Genomic DNA, 20,377 nt, shown 5'->3' with positions numbered 1-20,377 from the left:
GGAGCTTTGCTTCTTGTATTGCCTGTAAGTATATCAGAGGGTGGAAGCTTTGAGCTTTTCAGGGTCCTCAGCTCACCTGCTGTATTGTGCTCAGGAAAGTTGAGCGGTGAAATACACAAGTGAAGGAATTTTTTGACTTTCTCTTCTGTGGCCTTCCCATGGGGACAGCAGTGTAGTGCATGGGCACCTCTGACAGAACATCTTTGGCGTGTGGGGAGTTACTTGTACTGGATGGATGAAGCCTCAGGAGGAAGCTGGGACATCAAGGCAGATGAGAGAGGCAAGCTGCAGCCTGACCATAGGAGAAGGGAAAGCCCAAGTGCCTGTGACAGTTAATTAAGGCTACGCAGCTGCAGCAAGCAGGCTATTCCTAATTTGTTTAGGCCTAACCATTGTGTGTTTGCATGATACCTATTACTTCTGAGGGCAAATATCTTTTTTTCCAGTATTACTCTGAGAGGTGAATGGTCTCCTTTCAGATTGTCCTTAAAGTAATTCTTGTGTAATTCACTAATACGTGCATCTAAATGGGCTGGATAATCTATTCAGTGAGACCGTTCCTGGCATGTGTGACTGTCCCTGATATGCTTGCTACAGCAACACAGCCCAAAAGACCAGCAAATAAGACAGAGGAAAAATCTCCAGAAGGGTAGGGACAATAAGGCAGGATTTTAAGCTCTCAAAACCTAGAGCATGTTGGAGATTGCTTTTGCATGCTGTCTTTATTGACTGCCCACAAGGTGCTTTGAATTTAAGTGATCCTGGTCCTTAAAGGCAGGCTCTGTGTCTTGGTCAATACTTATTGCCAGGGGTACCTTCCTGTAGCACATCCTTTTTTAGGCAGTGGATGCTTCTGGATCTGTTGGCCCTGAGCAAATAATAAAGAACAGAACAGAATCCGACCAATATCTGTGATCTGTTAGAGAAAACATTTTTAAATGCTTGCCAGAGTGTGCCAGGAAGTTTAGTAAACCCACCCATAACACAAAAATAATCTGCAGTCACCAGTGGTGCTTTGCGCTGCGTTGAGTACAAGCCGATAGAGGCACAGGCCTGTTCTAGATGCCTTGCGCTTGCTTTTCTGATACACAGGTGACCCAGTTCACGTCTGCTAGCGTGTGGATGTTATCCATCACAGTCACTGCTGAGCCGTGTGCTCAGCAGTCTGTATTATGGCACTCTGCAACAGGTGTCTGCTGCAGCCTCGCTTGGAAGGATGTCAGCTCACGCTGGAGCTTGCCTATAGCCACTTCAGTGTAGGGACTTTTGTCAATTGCCACAGGTCATTTCAGACTGCTTTGTGGTCTTAGGGGATGGATTTGCAAACGGAGTTCATGAAAATTATATTAAACTGATCAAGCTCAAAGCGAAGCTTTAGCTAGGATGTCTCATGTATTGCATCTAAGAACTCCACCCAAACATAAAAAGGAAAGTGACTTAGTGACTCATCTTTTTCATGTTTCATATCATCCATCAGATAACAGCATTTTCAGAAGCACAGGAGCAGCTCAGATTATTTTGATGTCTTCTGCAGCGTGCAGTTTAGATTTGCTTTCTCTTTTTTCCCCCGTCTCTTCCCTCCCTCCAACTCTGTCTCTGTGTCTCTCTCTTTTTCAATTTATCTGAATTAAACAAGTCTCTGATTATTCTTTATGCCACTGCAAATAAAGTCATTTTCAGAAACAGATGTCGAAAGAGCCTAGTGAAATAATCCTGGAGGCAGATGCAGTCTTCCATAAGCTGCCAAGCGCATGGTGCAATCAAAGTGATGAAACAAAATGGAACAGGCTGCAGAAAAAGTAATTAAATTATAGTTCCATTGTAGAAGCACATTTTAAAATTACTGAGATTCAGAGCCCATAATGCTGGTATTATAGTTGAAAGAATACTTGCCATGGGTCATGAGCATTTTTTTTTTTTTAACAGTTATTAATCATGCTTGACTGGAAAGACATGTGTAACCTACAACAAGCAGTGGCTGTAGTTGTGCCAAAGGAAGCTTTTGTTCCCTGGAGAGAATTGTATCAAAGGCCAGTGTCCTATTATTACGTGTGCAATAGCAAAGTGCAGAATCTGAAAAAGGGCTTTTCAGATTTCAATGCAGAGTACTGGAGGGAAGGAAAAAGAAAAAAAAACAAAAAACACAAGTATTGTATCTTAGAGAATACTATTTGACCTCCTTTTTCTCTTACCTAGTTAACTTACTCGTTATCTGAATAATAGTTAAAAAAAAAAAAAAATAGATCTCTAAAACATTCCTCCTCTCCCTAACTTAAAGATAATGCCAAGGTTCTTGTAAAAATGGAAAAGAGGAAATGTACAAAGTCCTAGAAATTAGAGATTAAAAAGACCTCATTAGTTCTTTCAACTCTGTTTCCTTTCCTATTACAAGGTGAACCTATAGAACAACAGACAGATTTTAATTTTTTGCCAGTTGTCAGTATCTAAACATTATGTGGGAATATGTTGATTTCCTTATTAAAAAAATAAAAGAGTTTCATAAGGTCTGTTCATACTGCCTTTTCAAGATCGTAAAACTATACCGTTTTGGTTTTCCATTTCAAAGCAAAATGTTTTTTACTTTGAAATATATTATAGATAATAGAATACAAAACCAGCACATTGAAATCTGTATTGAAATTCAATTGCTGAAAAATAACTTTTTTGGGTTGACAAAAAAATTTACACCACGCACACTCACACCCTACATTGTTTCAAAAATGTACGTGTGGATCAATAAATGAACTTTTCAAGCCCAAATTTACTGTAAAATTTGTGTTCTGTGTCTAAATTCTGCTTAACACCTGATCCAGCATTCCCAGCACTGAGTGTCTCAGCTGACTTCAGTGAATTTCTTACAAAGCTTCAAGGAAGCCTTCTGTATCCATTCTAACTGGAAATGCCAGAGGCAGTGCTGCTTCTGGAGAATGTTATTCAGCCTGAGAGACACCCTAAACAGATTTTGGGGGCAGAAAGTTGGCTATAATTGCCTTTTTTTTTTTTTTTTTTTGTAGTTAACTCATCCTCGCATCAGCCAACAGCACTTGTAGCATCCTAGTTTCTCTCCTTCGATACCCTGAAATATCAGTAGGCTTTTTTAAAGCTACCTCATTTATTGTTGGCTGAGATATATCTTCTTTACATAATTTTCTTTCTTTCCCACTCTCTTCTGAATGAACTCCAGCTTAATCCTTCCTTTTTTGAGAGTGGTTATGGAGTTTCCAGATGCAAATATGAAACAGGACAAGGTTATGTGAATGTGGCTGCTTCCTCTTCCCTTGCTCTCAAGTATAAGGTTTCAACCTCTAATGCACAATCTTCTGTTGTTCTCAGGTCCTTGGTATCGTTATTGCTTTTGAGATTTGACTCGCTATTAGGAATTTGCTTTCACTGTTTCTGCTGAAATACATTTCTACGCTGTGATTCTTTTCATGTTGTTGTGTTCCTGCTCATATTTGAGGTCATCTCCTTTGTAATGTCCTTCAAATTTAGTGTCACTAATGTGCTACCAATGCCCACCTTGAGTTACTGATGTAAGTACATGTACTATCCACACTTCCGCAGTGTTTTGTTGCTGTTCCTTTATTTGTTTTTTGTTTGTTTGTGTGTGTGTTTTGTTGGTTTGTTTACTAGAAATCTATTCTTCAGTACTTTTCTAGAGTCTCTGCAATAAGTCAGCAACTATCTTCTCTCGATCTTTGCATTTTTTTCCCTCAAATGAGCAAATGGACCACCCTGTGGTCCAATTCTACATTGACTTAAATGCAAAGAGCTCTGTTGATGGACTGTGTATGAGTGACAAAGCTACTAGAGTGACTTGACAAAAAAAAACGAATACGTACCTTGTGTCTGCTTCTGTAGGGAGTTCCTCAGAACATGGGACCTTTTTTATGTGATTGTATTATTTCACTTCCATAATCTCTTCCTCTCACTTTTATGTCTCATAATCAGTTGAGAGGGTTGGGGTTGTTCAGCCTGGAGAGGACACGGCTCCAGGAAGACCTTATTGCAGCCTTTTGATATATAATGGAGGCTTAAAGAAAAGATGCAGAAAGACTTCTATCAGGGCCTGTAGTGACAGGACAAGGAGCAAATTTTAAACTGAAAGAAGGTAGATTTAAATTGGACATAAGGAAGAAATTATTTTCATGAACATGGTGGTGAGGCACTGGCGCGGGTTGCCCAGAGAAGCTGTGGGTGCTCCGTCACTGGAAGTGTCCAAGGTCAGGTTGGTTGGAGCCTTGGTCAACATGATCTAGTCAAAGATGTCCCTGCTCCTGGCAGGGGAGTTGGACTGGAGTGTCTAAGGGGATCTTTAATGTCCCTTCTAACACAAACCACTCTGTGTGGCTGGCTTTGAGTTGCTGAGTGCCCAGTGTGCATGCACATGTCCACTTCCTGGAAGTTCACTGATGGGTTCATAGACCAACTTTTCCTTCAATAGAAACATGACCTTTCTCCTTTAGTTAGACCGAGGCTTCATGAACTTGTGTGAACTTGAAACATTGGACCTCACTGTATCTCTTTGAGATGTTGAAACTGGTCAGGGAGTTTATATCTGCACTGACAGGTAAGTAGGTAGGTATTTGTGAGGAAAGGCACTGACTAATAGACAAAAGGATAGATGCTTCATGAAGTGATGTTTCAGTTCAGTGGCTTTGTGAAGCAAACCAGCTGGTTTTGTGCAAAAATAAGTTGTTTTTTTTTTTTTTTTTTTTTTTTTTGTAACAGTTAGAATCATAGAATATCCCTAGTTGGAAGGGGCCCAAAAGGAACATCAAGTCCAACTCCTGGCTCCGCACAGAACCACCCCAAAATCACACCCTATGTCTGAGAGCATTGACTTCTTGAACTGCCCTGGGGATCCCATCCCAGTGCCCAACCACCCTCTGGGTGCAGAACCTTCCCCTGACCCCCAGCCTGACCCTCCCCTATCCCAGCTCCATGCCGTTCCCGGTTGCACAGGAGTAGCAAATTGTTTGCTGTAGTATTGTTTTCTTTAAGTATTAAAAGAAGATAAAGTGATTCACTTTACAGCTGGCACTTTGAAGTCATTAATAAATAAACTGTTTGATTTTTCTTAGCTTTTGAATACTTCATCAATTAGACTTGCTTTTGAGTTTTAAAGATTCTCCTGGTTTAAATCAGTGACAAAGATATCGATTTAGGTGGATTAAATCTTGGCATGTGCTTGGCTCTGAGTATTGACCACCCATAAAAAAGTCATTCATTATGAGCTGGTTGGTTTTTACCCCCCCCCTCCCCCCCTTCTTAAACCTAGTTTCAAAGGAAGCTATAGGAATTTCCTGGGTTTTGTACCCACTGGATAGTCTTGGTTTTCACAGTGAAATTCTTATAATGTTATACATTTGACAAATTGCCATGGACTGAGAATTTAAATCATCTTAAGTCAACAGTTAAGACTGAGAATAAGTCATCTTGTGAGCACAACTTTTGAAACCAACAATTCCTGCGACATGACAGGACATCACAACACTGCTTTTTGATTTGCCTTTTATCTCTGAAAATGAGGAATTATTCACAGCATTCAGTCATGTTTGCAGCTGTTACGATTTTAATTCCTATTGGATCAGTTTCTCTTTTGTTTTTTCTAAGAATTCCCAGTTCATCCTTGCCTCAAGCAAGCATGAGTTATGGGGCTCCAGAGGGGGCCTCACATTCCAGAGAGTGACACCAATTCCCTTGTGACAGAATGGTGGGAGCTCATCTTCTTCCCCCTCTTAGATGCTTCATGAATTTCTTTTTTTTTTTTATAAGTATTTATTTATTCATCTAGGGAGCTTGAATGGATTTTCAAATCAGAGCCTTGTAAATAACATAATTAAGGTGATTACAAAAGTGATGTTTTTGCTTGTTTGCATTAGAGATTCAATTATATCAATATATAACATTTTTCTATTTAACAAGGTGAAATGTATTATTACCATTAGCATCTTTTCCCTAACCAATATGTTTCATATTTGATTGAGTGAAACAACTGATTCATGTTTATCAAACTAGATATGTCTACAAAACTTCTGATTTGAAAATAGGTTGGACAAATACATAATTCTAAGGCAGACTTCATTTGAACATTGATGGTATTATAATAACACAAATATATTTAAATATCAGTTTATTCTGTTTGTAGTAGGGGCATACCCGATGGGTCAATGTTTGCCATTAAGGAAGCTCCCATATTTCTTGAAGTATTCTACATGTTTTGGACATTTTTTCATTTGATTGATAAGAAACTATCAGGACTCGTCTTTACTGGCAAAGACAATTATAATTCTTCTTTATATTTGTGAGGCTATTATTGCTAAAGATAAATATCATCCAAACATCATGCTTTTCTTGTCCCAACAATCTTTAACATTTGTACACATCTATTACATAAAAATGTACTTCTGTTGCTTTCAGGCATATAGCCATATTCCATGCATACATACACACACCATATAAAAGTATATAATGTTTTTAAGTATGTGCATATAAATCTTGCTCACCTAGCATATCTTGGAAATAGAATATGTAAACAGTTTCTGTATTCTCTGAAAGATCAAAAAAAAAAAAAATGGAAAAGAGAATATCTCTTTAGGCTTGACTGTCTTTTGTTTGGTGAAATAAAAAGAGGTGAGTACATTTATTTTTAAATGAACAAGCAAAGTTTGTTTGCTCCTGAACATTTTTAGTTGTTTTATTTACTTTGAATTAAACAGAAGTATATCTACAATTGAAGTATTATTTAAAAACTAAAAGAATGCATTTATGGAATGTCAAAGTCATGTATTTAACTTGAGGGGACAGAGTTATTTGACAAACATAACACACTTTCACAATGTTTTGGTGATCAGAAAATGGTGTGTTTTTTTTTTTTTCAGGAACAGTGTGGACTGAAAATCGTTTATTGTATTATAAAGTGTTCTTGTAAGCACTATTTGTTGTGTTGGTAAAACCATTCTCCTACTGTTGCTAGTCTGTTCAATTGTTTTCTCCATCTTCACTACGACATATAGTATATATTCATACATACACATACATAGATATGCATTTCTTTATTAGATTTATTATTTCAGACCATAGGGAAAGATTTGTGCAATTAAGTTGGAGTGTTTACACCTACGGAAGTAAAGCAAAATTTCTATTTAAAACTTGAGAAACATTTTAATAATAGTAATAATAATAATATCAAAGGAAGGAAGCAGATGCTTAACTTGAGAGTTTTGAGGCCAGAGGATAAAGTGGAAGGTAAAGCTATTTTTATTTTTTTCTCAAAACTGTGGTTGGAAAATACTCTACAGTGTATATACACTAGTATATATATTATATATCTAGTATATGCATATGTTGCTTTCCCTGATCTTGCAAATTGCCAGCTCCGTGATAAAGCTCACAGGTAATTGGATTCAGTGCCATTAGGAAAGCAAAGAAAGCACCTTCTGGTCCATTTTGAACTCAATCCTCTGCGAGAGTATTTGTACAGAATAATTTATGTTGGGCTGACGGAATTAACATGGCAACAACTTTCCTGTTTGCAAAGGGGTCTGTGTTTCATTAGACTAAGGTGGCAGCTTCACCTATGAGAGCTTTTAGCTGGCTGGCTTTTTCACATATGCAGGAGAGTGAGTTGGCAAGTGGATCTGTACCAAGTATTGTCATGCGCACTCTTGTTTTTTTTTATTTCATGGCAAACCATGAAGATGCTCTCTGTATTCCTGCCAAGGTAATTCTTTCTGGAATAGTTGTGGGGGCAGGAGGAGAAGAGCTAGAATGAAGATATCATTGGCAAAAGGATTGTTGTTTTCCATAACCTGGAAATCACTCAGGAAATTTCCCTCAGGATCCCAGATCTGTTTTGCATTTGCTGAAGGCCGTTATACAGCTATTCTAGATTTCCTGAAACTTGATTTTCAGGCATTTGATAGCATTTATTGCCTGTTTGACATTCTGAAGGGATAGCTTTCTATATTTTGGCAGTGTGTAGCTGTTTATGCTGACACAGCATAATATTTTGATACTAATTGTTATTAGATCTTCAATTCATCATTGAATTTTGATATTAAATAGTCTTGTCAATAACAGTCTTTGTGTTTCTATGAGATTTCTTTTCATAATAAATTCACCATGCCCTATTATTTACTCAAAAATCTTTACAGAAAATGTTGTAAGTAAGAGAGTCAATAAATATGTTGCTCTCTATTTCCTTTAAATAAACGAGAAAGGGAACATGTGGTACCATTGGCTGAAGTATATGCTTTTTGACTGGCTCGTGTAAAAGTGGCCCATTTAAGGAATGGGGCTCTCATATGCCAAGTTCAGCAGTTGAACATACATCGGTTGAAAACAGAAGAAACAAGTCTGCCTCTAATCTTTTGCTGTTCTCTTTAAAGATTATTTGAAGTCTGGCTATCTTCTGAAAATGAGACATAACTATGTTAGTCCTATTGGGTAAAAGCATTTATAGTTTCAGGGAGAACACAAAGACAGATTTGTGTGTAGATAGTATAGGTTCTTCCTGTGACAACATAGTGTTAACCATAAACCTCCTGAAAGGAGGAAAAAAAAAAAGTACCTCTTTAAATACCTCATAAAATTATTTTTTCATTTTATTTCCTTATGAATTTCACAAGTCTTTGGTGAACCTGTGACTTCCAGATATCTCTAGTAACTACAGAGCTTTGCAGATCAGAGGTGCAGGTATTTTTACAATAACGAGCAAAAGAAGCACGTGGCTTTTTAAGGTGTGTAACTGTCTTCTGTTGGTAGCTTTTAATTTGTGGAATAACGTGCCGTTCTTAATCCCCTTTGACTTCTGAGCTAATACTTTTTTTTTTTTTTTAATTATTATTTTGTAAAACAGATGTTTTATATATCTGTTTGTATACTCAGTTGCTGCTCTTTTGGTGTCCCATACTCAGTTCACTTTCATATTAGTTATTGTTATTTAGGCCTCTTCAGGCACATCTGATTTATAAACTTCCTGAAACCTTATCTCCAGTATTTGTTTTATTTTTGATCTTGAGCTATTCCTTTACCTTTTTTTTTTTTTTTTTTAAAAAAAAAACAACTTTTCACTGAAAGCCCATTTTACAGACAGACCCCCACCCTTTGTTCTGCTAACACAAAGAATTTTCTCATTTCTGGATTTTTTGATCCATCCCAGCTATCTGCTTACTTAAAAAGGGCCGTGATACAACAATTTAATGGAGCTGGGTTCTGCAGATCTTGCTCACTTCATTAAGGAGTTAGAGATTAACATGAAATCTATTTTGGGATATAAATTATAAGAATGTGAATAAAATGGATAATCTCATTCCTTTGTGTACAGTCCTCTCCAGTAATTTGGGAGATGGAACTGGCAAAGTAGAAAGCTTGATATTGCACCTGCTTCCTTAGCTATTGTTTTTTAATCAGATTCTCCTGGTAAGGCTTCTGTATAAGACTGAAGTGCTTTAAAACATAATTCCTCCTTTTCCGAGCAGTTATAATTGAGACAGAAATCATTTGAAGAGCTGTTGTTGTTATTACTATTGTGTTATTGTGGGCATCCTGTGAGCCTTTTGTCTTTAGTAACCTTACAACTGTATGGTTTAGTAACAGCAGATGTCTTTATCCTTCAGTTGATACATAAATTGAAGAAGTGTACATTTAGCGAATGTCCACTCTTCTTTTATTTTTGCTTCATCTGAGACTATATACAGCTGGTGATATCTATCACTTTCCACCGTTTCTGAAGATAATTTCCTTGAAAAAAAAAATATGATTGGAGGTGGTTTTGCTTATTTTGTTGTGCTTTTTTTTTTTTTTTGGGGGGGGGGGGGGTTGTTTGTTTTAAGTTCTGCCACTGTTTTCCTCTATAATTATACTGTTTAGTCCTTTGACATTCAGAGATGTTACTTTCAAGTGAAAATCCAGAGATAACTGCTTAGCTTATCAAAAAACTTGAAAGCAAAGTAGTTATTTCGTCATTTGACAGCATGAATTTTTATGTTGCAGTTAGCTTATCAAGTTTAAAACTTATATATGTGGCAGATGTGTCAATTTCCATTGATAATGCCATCAGTTCTTGTCCTGTAGTAATTTTCTTATGTTCCCTTCAGTCATCTTCTCCTTTCCTATATTCCCTTCAGCTTAAGTGAAGGAATAAAATGTAACATGAATCTGTCCCTGAAGAACTCCGCTCTGCCAAAAATGTACATGTATGTCCATGCTTTTCATCATGATCACTGGCAGTGTGTTTCGTCCAGTTCCTGGGAGGTCTCCTCCACCTGGGAGGCTTCTAATCAAGATGACTTAGGTACAACCTTTTCATGGCTTCCCATGTTTTGGTTTTCTCTGGTCTTTTATCTTTGTTAGACTTGTTCACTATCCTTTGTTGTTTTTTTAACAACACTTTATTTTCTTCTTTTTTTTTTTTAAGAGTTCTAGCTCAATGAACCAAACTCTTAACTATTGTCTCCATAACATTAGCGTGTTACTTATTCATGATAATTTTCTTTGTTCATCTTTAGATTATTTTGCTCGTGTTTTAGTCGTCTTGTTCAGCTGCTGTCTTTCCTGTCCCCTATCCCTAAGGCTTGATCCATCTGCTTAGCTACCCCTCCTTTGGGATGGCTCCATGTACTGCTGAAATGACAGATGTACTGTGAGAGACTGGATATTCATATGTTTCCCATATTTAAGCTTTCTTAATGTAAGCCAAATGAAACACGGGAACTAGACAACAGAGTTTAAGTGTCCTCATTTAAAATAGACGTGGCTTCTGCCGAATGCCAATATAACTTCCCCCATTCTTTATTCTGTTTAAATGTCTTCCAGTGGAACAACTGGAATTTGTCCTTGCTTTCTTCATAGGTACATCTTACTATTGATGGTGATGAAACACGATAATGAGGTTCAAGGGTTGCTTTTGAGGCTCCAGCTCAGGGAATGCTGTGCTGGACGCTGTGACCAATTTCATCATTCCTGACAAGCTCGGATCAACAACCACTTGATCCAGACTCCATGTACCAGAGCAAGCTTCCAACATTTTCAGGCAGTCATTTTCACATTGATTCCTCTCACGTTATTATCTACATCAGCCAACTCAAGCTTCATCTCTCTCTCCTTCTCCCTGCCTTTCTCCTCCTTTCCTCTCTGTCTCTTCTTCCCTTTCTAGCACAGCTCTGTGACTGTGCAGCTCTGCCCCAGTTGACCCCCATGCATGCTGTCTTTCTGTGCCTCCTCTCTCTCATTCCTCTGGATCTTCCAGTTGAGTAGCTTTCTTGGCAGATTCACGGATGTGAAATAATAATTTATTGAAGCTTTACATTCAGAGATCAATTGCCTGTTGTCTTCCTTGGTACTATGCTCATTTTATTCATCTCTAGCATCCCTGCCTGCTGTGGAGTCAAAGACTCTCCTATCCTGCCTGCATGAGGTGTTCACCTGGGAGATTTAAAGCACTATATATATTTTTTTTCAGCACCATGCAGCCATCTTCTTTGCAGTCATCTGCTTATTTTCTTGGGAGGGGATTAACAGGCTTGAGGGGTAAAAGGAAAGCAGATCATGGGGTTGACTTTTCATGTCATAGGCCTCAGGCAGCCGTCTCACACTACCTCCTCTGCTGCATGGATTCATAACCTGTGTGTGTGCTGTGTCACTGCCCTTCAGCCCTGGAGTTCATCTTGTAGCTTATATTAATTCAGTGAAATCCTCGAGGAACCATGCTGTTCTTTGTAGTAGTCTGATGAAAACATGGCTTAGCTGCTTGTTATTTTAATCACTGAATTTACCAACAATACTTGAAAAACCATGTTAGAAAACTGATGGATCTTATGTAGTAAATGATGAGTATATAGGACATGCCCTTTTAATCTAGCTTGGGATAACAAATATTGAAAATGTATAGAAACACACACTTATGTATAAAATGCATTTACATTAGACTAAGTGTCCATTTTATTGGAATCTTCAGAATTCATTTTTAATGCATTTGGATGCATGTTTCTGCCTACAGAGAAATTTTCACTTTTTACATAATAAACAACAGTGGAAATGTCTTCAAGTGTTCATGTTCAGCTCCACAGAAGGCAAATATCTGCTGTTTGCTGGGACCCATCTGATGTGATCTACTTTGCTTTGGCCCCTGTACGTGATTTTTATTGCTTGTTATTTTGAGATGCAAAGCCCTGGATCTTGGATTTGGTGCATCCTGGTCCTGCGTCCTGAGGTCAGAGGGAGCACATCATCCACTTGCTCTCCTGTCACTTCCAGCACTTTGTTGAAGGCTGAGTAAATCGCATAAAACCTCATTCAACATTTAGCCATGCAATTTACTGTGACTGCTTGCTCAGTACTCTCTGATCACCCATAGAGTCCTCTGACTTTCCTCTGGTGTCAGGAAAAGTGTGACAAGCTGACTTTCTCGTAGTCTGTGAGGCTCACCTCCCCAAGACCCAGGGTTAGCCATAGGATCCCGTCCCACAGAGCTTCAGAAAGGAAAGCCTTAGGTATTTACTATTTGCTCACACTTAGAGGCGTGCATATGCCAGAAACATAGTAAATTGTTCAAAATGCTGATCTTGCAAAGGAAAGGGAAATGATTTTACTGATTAAATATTCATGATGTGCTCATATATTACAGAAGTGGGTTTATAAATATGTAGATGTATTGCTGATTGGTAGGAGGCTTTGCAGGAGAAACCATTCTTTTCCTTGTGCCATGGGCTGACATCTCCATGCACACAAAGATCTGGACTAGCACATGTTTGTGATGATGCCTGAAGAAAAAAAAAAAAAAGCTTTAGCTAGATAAATAAATAAAAAGTGATAATTCATTGTATTCCAATCCTTCTTTAAAGCTGAAATAATTGGGTAATTGATGATCCTTCAGGTTTTCTTTTTAAAGCTGCATGTGTTTAACAGAATACTTAGACTGTGAGGACATCAGGGGCAGCTGTAAATGAGCTGACAAAGGGAGCACACCACTCTCTTCATGGTATATGGATATTTTTCATGTATTTCTTCCAAAGTATGTGAAATTGCCTTCTTGAATTCCTTCCATTTGTATCTCACACAGCTGAGTAACTCCTTGCATGCACGCACACAGTCCCAGCCCTCCCCCAGACATCTGTCCTGCCTCTCAGTACGAGGTGACACTGTTTGAATGTGTTGGGAGGAGGGACAAAGACAAAATCCAGAAAAAAAGAAAAACAAACAAACAAAAAAACAGTATTTGCAGTGGAATTTTATTTTTAACCTCTGTTGTTGTTGTTGTTGTTTTTTTTTTTTTTTTTTTTTTTTTTTAAATGTTGCTAGCTAAAAATACAGGTTTTGTGGTTTTAATCTGCAAAAAAATCAGGACTGGGGAGGGGGTGTTATTTTCTGGGAAAAGGGTTTCCTGAAGAACTTTCCCCAATGTGATCGTGCTATCGTAGCATCACAGAACTCAGCAAAAGGCTACAGTAACTGTGAACCTGTATCTTGTCCAGGATTATTTTCAAACATGGGAATTGTTCAATAGAAACACAGCCATAGCTCCATCACAAAATTTTGATCCACAGGAGGACATTAATACCTTGCTTCTACTTGAAGCACATCTGCTGTGTGAAACCTTCCAAGCGTGTCCTAAGCTACCTTGGGAGTCTAGAGACCTCAGATGGTAAATTTTGCTTCGGTACAGTTCAGAGTACAGTCTGAGATGTAGGCTACTGTTGATATATTTGCTCATGTTTGGTTTTGTGTTTTGTTTTGTGTTGGTTTTTTTTTTTTTTGGTTGTTTTTTTTTTTGATAGAGCTGAGCAGAACGTGCTTGGGCACTTCCCTCAGCTAGGAGCAGGTGAACACCATCTTCTTGAGTACACGGTGCCTCAGAGGCATGGCCAGGTTACTTCTGTTTTCTGCCTTCTCACCCAGGCACCTTGCCTCTTTTCCACTTTTCTCCATGCAGATAGGTGATGTATAAGTGGTAAGCTTAAAAATGTGGAACAAAAGGGATTTATTTCAGTGGCTAAGGCCTGGGTTGGAGGGTGTGCAATAAGACATGCACTGATCCCATGCTGGTTTAAGGAAAAATCATCGCTGGTGGTGGAGAGGCAAATGGGAGCTGCTCTGTGGACGTGCTTTTAGGAAGGAATAGATTCAGTTGCTCTTTCTCCCTCTTTTTTTTTTTTTTTTTTTATCTCTTCTTCTCTGGCACGTCTGACTCCTATTCTTGCAATCACTGGAGGCACAGAGCTCTCTGTGCTCCTGACTAGTCCTGCAGAGACATTAGGGAAAACTCTGCATCTTCCCAGGTATTTCCCAGCAGCAAAAGCATCAGGAGTGGCTTGGTCTCCCGCAGGCTTAGGCTGAAGCACAAGGCACATGCTCAGCCATCAGAGGAGTGACTTTCTGGAATGGTCTTTGCCTGACACGCAGAGGGCAAAATGTCTGATGTCTAGTGACAGCAGATTTAAGCAAGATATAATGGAGCACTTTCCCCCTAACCAATAATTAATCTCTGAGACCGGAGCTTTTGGAGACTGGAAGTATGGATTCAGGAAGGGATTAGACCAATTCAGTGAGGATCAGTCCATCGGTGGCTATTCACCATGCCTGCCTAGATGTGGTCTCCCACTCAGGAAGGCCATGAATTACCGATGGTTTGTGCTAAGCTAGATGGGCTTTGCTTTGGTCAGTGTCTCATGGGTCTTAAGATGTAGCTTAATTAGTTGATGAAGCAGTCAGCGTGACTCTCTCTCTGAAGTTCTCAGGGGACTGATCTTGTGGTAGCTCCGTCCCACATCTGAGCAGTCTGCGAGGGGACAACAGCCTGCCACCCTGGTGGGATGGGATGCTGCCATATGCTCTGAACCACTGACAGCAAAATGATTGTCCCTCGGGGTGGTCATCAGCCAGTGCCCAGGCTAGTCAAAGCTTGGGGAACCTCTAAAATCCACAGCTACTAGGCAGGGCTGTCATTAACAAGAGACAACTGCTGAAAGGAGAGATGTTTGTAAGATAGGCCTGAAAAGGACAAAAGTAAATAAGGGTCTCTAAGCCTTTTCTACTGTGGAATTTGCCTGCCCTTGGTAACGTTCCTGCCCCCACTGTTGTTTGTACTGATAAATGTCCTTGCATTAGTAAACTCATAATGCATCTTGTTTGTCCCTTCAAGGCCAACCCTCGCAGCTTTCATTAGTATTTTAGGATATTTATGACTTTGTAAATGACTGAAAATCTGCAATTTGTCATTGGGAATTAACATCTTCCTTCCACTTAGAGCTGAAGCTCAGCTTTGGCCTTTGAGGGACTGAGCCACCTCTGGGCTTGGCAGACAAAAACAAAGTCAGACAGTGCCCAGATTTACAGCAGTGAGTGGCTCTTGGTTACTCAGATGTCTTTGATAATGTGTCATCTGCTGTTGCTGGTAGGGATCAGTGTTTAGGCTCAGAATTAATTTCTCTCTAGCTGGAGAGAAAATAAAAATCTCTCTTCTGCAAGAGCAAACAGAGGAGGAGAGAGTAACAGAGAGAGAAAGGGAGACAAATGAAAATAGCACCAGGCATGTGTAAATCCTGCATATACACACCCCAAAGTTTAACAGAAGGAAAGCGTTGAGAAGAGGACACTGTATTTCCCTTTGCTGTGCTCTGTACTTTCAGCCTTGGAATAATGGAAGTTAAGAGAATTTGTAAGGTTTCAAAGGGAGTTTATCATGTAATTGGTGAAGAGCTGGAGAGTTGGTAGGGGAGGGATAATAATCAAAGGAGCCTTTTCAGCGCTAAACTGCAGTCCAGCAAATCAAAGGGAGGAATGTTAATTGGTTTGTACAACATGATATTCTTGGTCCAGAGTAGCCTCAGCCACTCAATGGTACTTTTTTTTTTCTTCCCTCTCTCTCTTTGTAGGTTGATTAAGTGAAGGAAAAAAAATACACAAAGCTGCTTTCAAGTATTGAAGACACAAGACCAGGATGAACACGAAGGACGGAAAAGTGACTGAAGGAGGTCTCAATGTCACACTTACCATACGCCTTCTCATGCATGGCAAGGTGAAGCATTTACTGTTGCCACAGCAGTTGCCTGTTTGTTGAGCGAGTGTGTGCAGTTACCATCTGAGCCTGGCAGTGACACTGACGGAGGGTCTGCTCCTCCTCTTCCAATTTGAGTCAAAAGCACCGTTGCCATGACTGAAAAATCAGCCCCTGCCTTTCAAGGCATCATACTTCAGTTTTCACTACAGCCCAAGTTCATTAGAACTTGGCCTTGCTTGTACCAAACCCACTTTGAACAGGTCTGGTGGCAAAATGAGTTCTCTGATTGATAGTTAGCCAAATTAGACAGACCCTTGCATAAGGGTGACCTGCATACAGCTCGCTTTTCTCATCGTTTGCGGTTTTGTGTGTTGTGGGTTTGTGTTTTTTTGGTTTTTGTTTTTTAAGATACCAAAACATTGATTTGTGTGAAGTAATTGCCACAGAATTACTGAATATTCCTGTTGAATTCAAATGGGATAGCTCTTCATTATTCTGATGTAGCATCTTATTAGAGCAAACCCTTGATATAACAAGCATTTGTCCAGGTCCCCTGTGGGTTTGTTTTGGAAGGTTGACTGTAATTTCATTTCTGTCCAGCGTAGCACTCAAACATGCAGATAAGTGTGAAATCTGTGCCGTAGACAAAGTGCCAATTCTGTATTGTCAGACTTAACAGTCTGATAGCCGTTTATTGCAAGTTGCCAGATCACAAAATGGGCTTTTAATTAAAAAACACATTTCATTGGTTTGTTTGTATTGTTTGCATCACCGACACCAGATAATTTTAGGCTTAAGGAATGAATGTGATATAAAATAGATGTTTTGGCTCTTTCTTAATAAGAGACAGTGGATATATACATCATTCTTCAGATCAAAATTGTAGGTATAAATCTTAAAAGTAGTTTTAACCCTGGAATTTTATTTATAAAATTAAAATGTATTTACATTTTGAAACAAGACACACTCTCAACCTATGGCACGAACTCACATGTTATACATCCGTAGCACAAATAAGAGATTAAGGTATCTCCCTCTACATTTTACTTATGGAAATGCTAGGAAATATGAGGGAGTTTAAGTTAGCAAATGAGAAACAAAATTAATTAACAAAACAATCAAAAAAAAAAAAAAACAAACACAGAAGTTAGGTTATGCCAGAATTAAGTGTTACAGATCAAATTATGTATTTTCTCTGAAATGGTCCAACCATTTTGGTTGATTTTTTTCTCCTCTGAAATATTCAGCTTCAGGCAGGCATCTGGTGTGTAAAATCTGCATCTTAAATAGGAATCTGTCAAACAAATCTAATAACACTCTCTTTTTCCAAGCCCACCAAAAATCTGTGCGCATGTCTGCACTCAAAATTAGTTTCTAGGGGTTGATTGTACTGGGTTCTGGTCCTAGTCCAGAAAAGCGTGTGAACACATCCATATCCTGGTGTGTGTTACCCTACTGGCTTCAGCCACATTCCTGCGTGCTTAAATGTGCTTTTTATTAACCATGCCAGACAGCTCTGCTTCTTTCAGAATCATGCCACTAAAGCAAAAATCAAGTATCTGTCATTTTTCAGAACATTTTAGTGAAGTCATGGTCTAGAGTTCTGTTGCTCTTTTGTGTGTGTGTGTGCTGTTTCTTTTTGTTTGTTTGTTTTTGGTGTGGTGGTGTTTTGTTTTGTTTCAGGAAACAATGGATACAGTAATCAGAAAAGAAATTAGAGAAAGGTTATTTTCTCTGATAAATATAGCTGATTGTGTATGCAACCACTTTTAACAGTAATGGATGTTGTGTGTCCAATCTTCAATGCATATTTATCCCCAAGGGTCTAAATTAAACCCATAAAAGCTCTGAAATTCAAAGTTTAAGTGGGAGTACACCATGCATCCTCAGTTAACAAGGCACAATGGGTATACCATTAACTGAAGTATGCTCTAATCATGTGTCCTATTGTACCGAAGTATTGCAAAGAGCACATTAAATCACAATTTATTTTGGTGATAAAAGTCAGACCTTTATGATTTCTTTGATATCATTTCTGTGATTCAAAAATGCTGATATCAGAGTGTGAAGGATGTCTGAGTCAATATGAACTCAGTATGAAAAGGTTGCTCTGAAAGCTGTATGTGCTAAAAATAAGAAGAAACATGCTTCCCCACACTTCCCTAAATTTGTTGTGGTAATGACATTGCTGGAAATTGCTGATCTCTAATTAGTATTTCTAGACAAAACAATTAACTGAAGCAGAGCTTGGTCTGTAAATAACTGGTCATAACTTGAAAGAGAAGAGTGCAATTACACAAGCGATTTTAAAAATAACAGTAGCAAACTGGATTTGAGGAAATATAATTCGAAAATTAGTTATTTATTAGTGTGTTTCATGGAAATACCGGGCTCTATCACCATTAACTTTAAATCTGTCTCTGAATCTCTGGTGCCAGCGTACCTTTGCAGAGGGAAGAGGTCTATGTGCTCCATGACATTGCATTCCTTATCATGTCCATAACTTGTGCTATCATGCTTCGTTATCTCAACTCTAAACCCTGCAGACTTAGGAATTTTTCAGTGTGTACTTTCTGTGTCATTTGTATATGGGCTTTAAGTCAAGGATGGGCATCTTAATTATGCAATTAAGATAAGCTCTCTCAGCACGCTGGATCTGCAGACAGAGAATCAGTATTTGTACAAATGGACGGACCTCTGCAAGGAGATACTGAGTGAAAGAGTCAGCATATTTAGCAACAGCAGATACAACAAAAAATAGCAAAAATCAAAGGCAGTGTTAGTGTCTACTGAAAGGAAAGCAGACAGGAACCATCTTGTTCTTGGGGTAAATGCTTTCAGGGCCTAATATGAAAGGTGTCCTCCTGGGCCAGGACTTCAGAAGGTGTGTGCTGGTGTAGGATGAAAGGCATAATTTTTATCCTGTGCTGTGTTACATCAGAAAAAAAAAATATTTTAGCAGTGTGACAGCCCTGAAGAGAAATCAGAAGTAACACAAAGCATTTTTTATGTTTCCTTGCAATGAAGGGGAGGTTTTCAGGGTGTATGATACAAGGGCAGTGCTCAGTTGCTCTTCACATCTGCAGAGACACAGTTGTCTTTGCTTGTAGGGAGTTTCAAGAGTGATGTTAGGAAGAACTTTTTATTTGGATATGTGAGGAGGGGAGCAGGCTGCCTGGACATGCCGCAACATTTAATGATGGAGGCTTTTAAGGACAAGTTAGGTAAAAATGGGTAAGGCTGCCATGGCACTGCAGCCCCCTGTTGCTCGGTTTTTGATTGAGTTACCTGAATGCTGCTCCAGAGAGGGCAGGAACTGAGGAGTCTTTTCAAGTATGTGCAAAAGTTGGATATGTAGAGTATGTTAAATAATGCAGAGATGCATTTTCATCTCTTATTAATGAGAATTAAGAGATAAAACTGCTACATGCATTTTGGTAGGGAAGAACAGTGAGAATGGGCTAGGGCTATTTTCATTGTGCTATTTCTGCATTTTGCAACTAATTTCTTCTATTTCTTGAAGTAAAATAAGTGAAATCGCTGTGTAGGTCAGAGGCTTTGAGTGGGTATGGATGTTTTATCACCTTTGTTGGCTTTAAAATTACAATTTCTGGGCAGGATTAGAATATTGTAGTGACTGCAAGATTTCTGCTTCCAGCAAAAGTAAAAATGGCACTATTTACCTGGATCAGGTCAACAATTTTGGAGGGCTTTAAGGGATCACAAGTTGAGTATGAGTTGAGTATGTGTGCATTTGTGGGCAAACAGTTCCCAGCTATCAGAGCCCTCTGTAAGGAAAAGCAGAGCTCAAGCTCCAAAAGAAAAGTTTCACTTTTTCCTTTTTTGTTTTCATCAAAATCCAACTTCTTTTAGTTCTCTGCATGCTATAAGCTCCTTGAGGGAGCTCAATGTTTCTTATCGTTCCTTGGTCACCTTTTGCAGATCTGTGTGTTTGTGACTTGTGGCTGGTTGATTTTCTTTCTTAGTGTCACCAGTAACGAGGCTGGAAGATTATGGAAAATTACAGCCTTGCCCACAGGTCCTTGCCAATGTGCTTTCATGCTTGACATCTGCAGCAGTCTTGTTCTTGTTTTGGTCAGCTTGTGCCCAGAATGAAATAACCCAGAAGAGGCATCTACTTTGATGATGCTGGATAATGATCACATTAGTTTTGCCTGCTTTGGATTTGTATACAGCCGGTGTTGACAAGCTGATTAAGACCCTAGAGACTCACTATTAAAGGTTAATTTTAGATGGTGGTTGTAAAGAGGCTGTGGTGGGAAACAAGTGTTAAATTCCAGGAAAGCGGCTTAATGGAGATTTAAATATTGGATACTTAAGGTGGAATATAAGAAAATATTAAAATGTGCCAGC

General features: G+C 38.8%; 1 protein-coding gene across 24 annotated transcripts in view; it reads left to right on the top strand.

Moving 5' to 3' along the window:
* The window catches only part of LOC101789676 (poly(rC)-binding protein 3), a 513,140-nt gene that overhangs the window by 436,059 nt on the left and 56,704 nt on the right, over positions 1-20,377 (top strand). For all 24 annotated transcript variants that reach the window (XM_072034889.1, XM_072034885.1, XM_072034890.1 and 21 more), the window contains one exon: positions 15,879-16,021. In XM_072034889.1, coding sequence (XP_071890990.1) covers positions 15,944-16,021 — 78 coding nt within the window. In that variant the 5' untranslated portion in view covers positions 15,879-15,943. The remainder of the gene's footprint in view (positions 1-15,878; positions 16,022-20,377) is intronic.

Source organism: Anas platyrhynchos, chromosome 2 (assembly GCF_047663525.1).
Source record: "Anas platyrhynchos isolate ZD024472 breed Pekin duck chromosome 2, IASCAAS_PekinDuck_T2T, whole genome shotgun sequence".
Lineage (NCBI taxonomy): Eukaryota > Metazoa > Chordata > Aves > Anseriformes > Anatidae > Anas > Anas platyrhynchos.
This window is presented reverse-complemented; position numbering and strand designations above follow the sequence as displayed.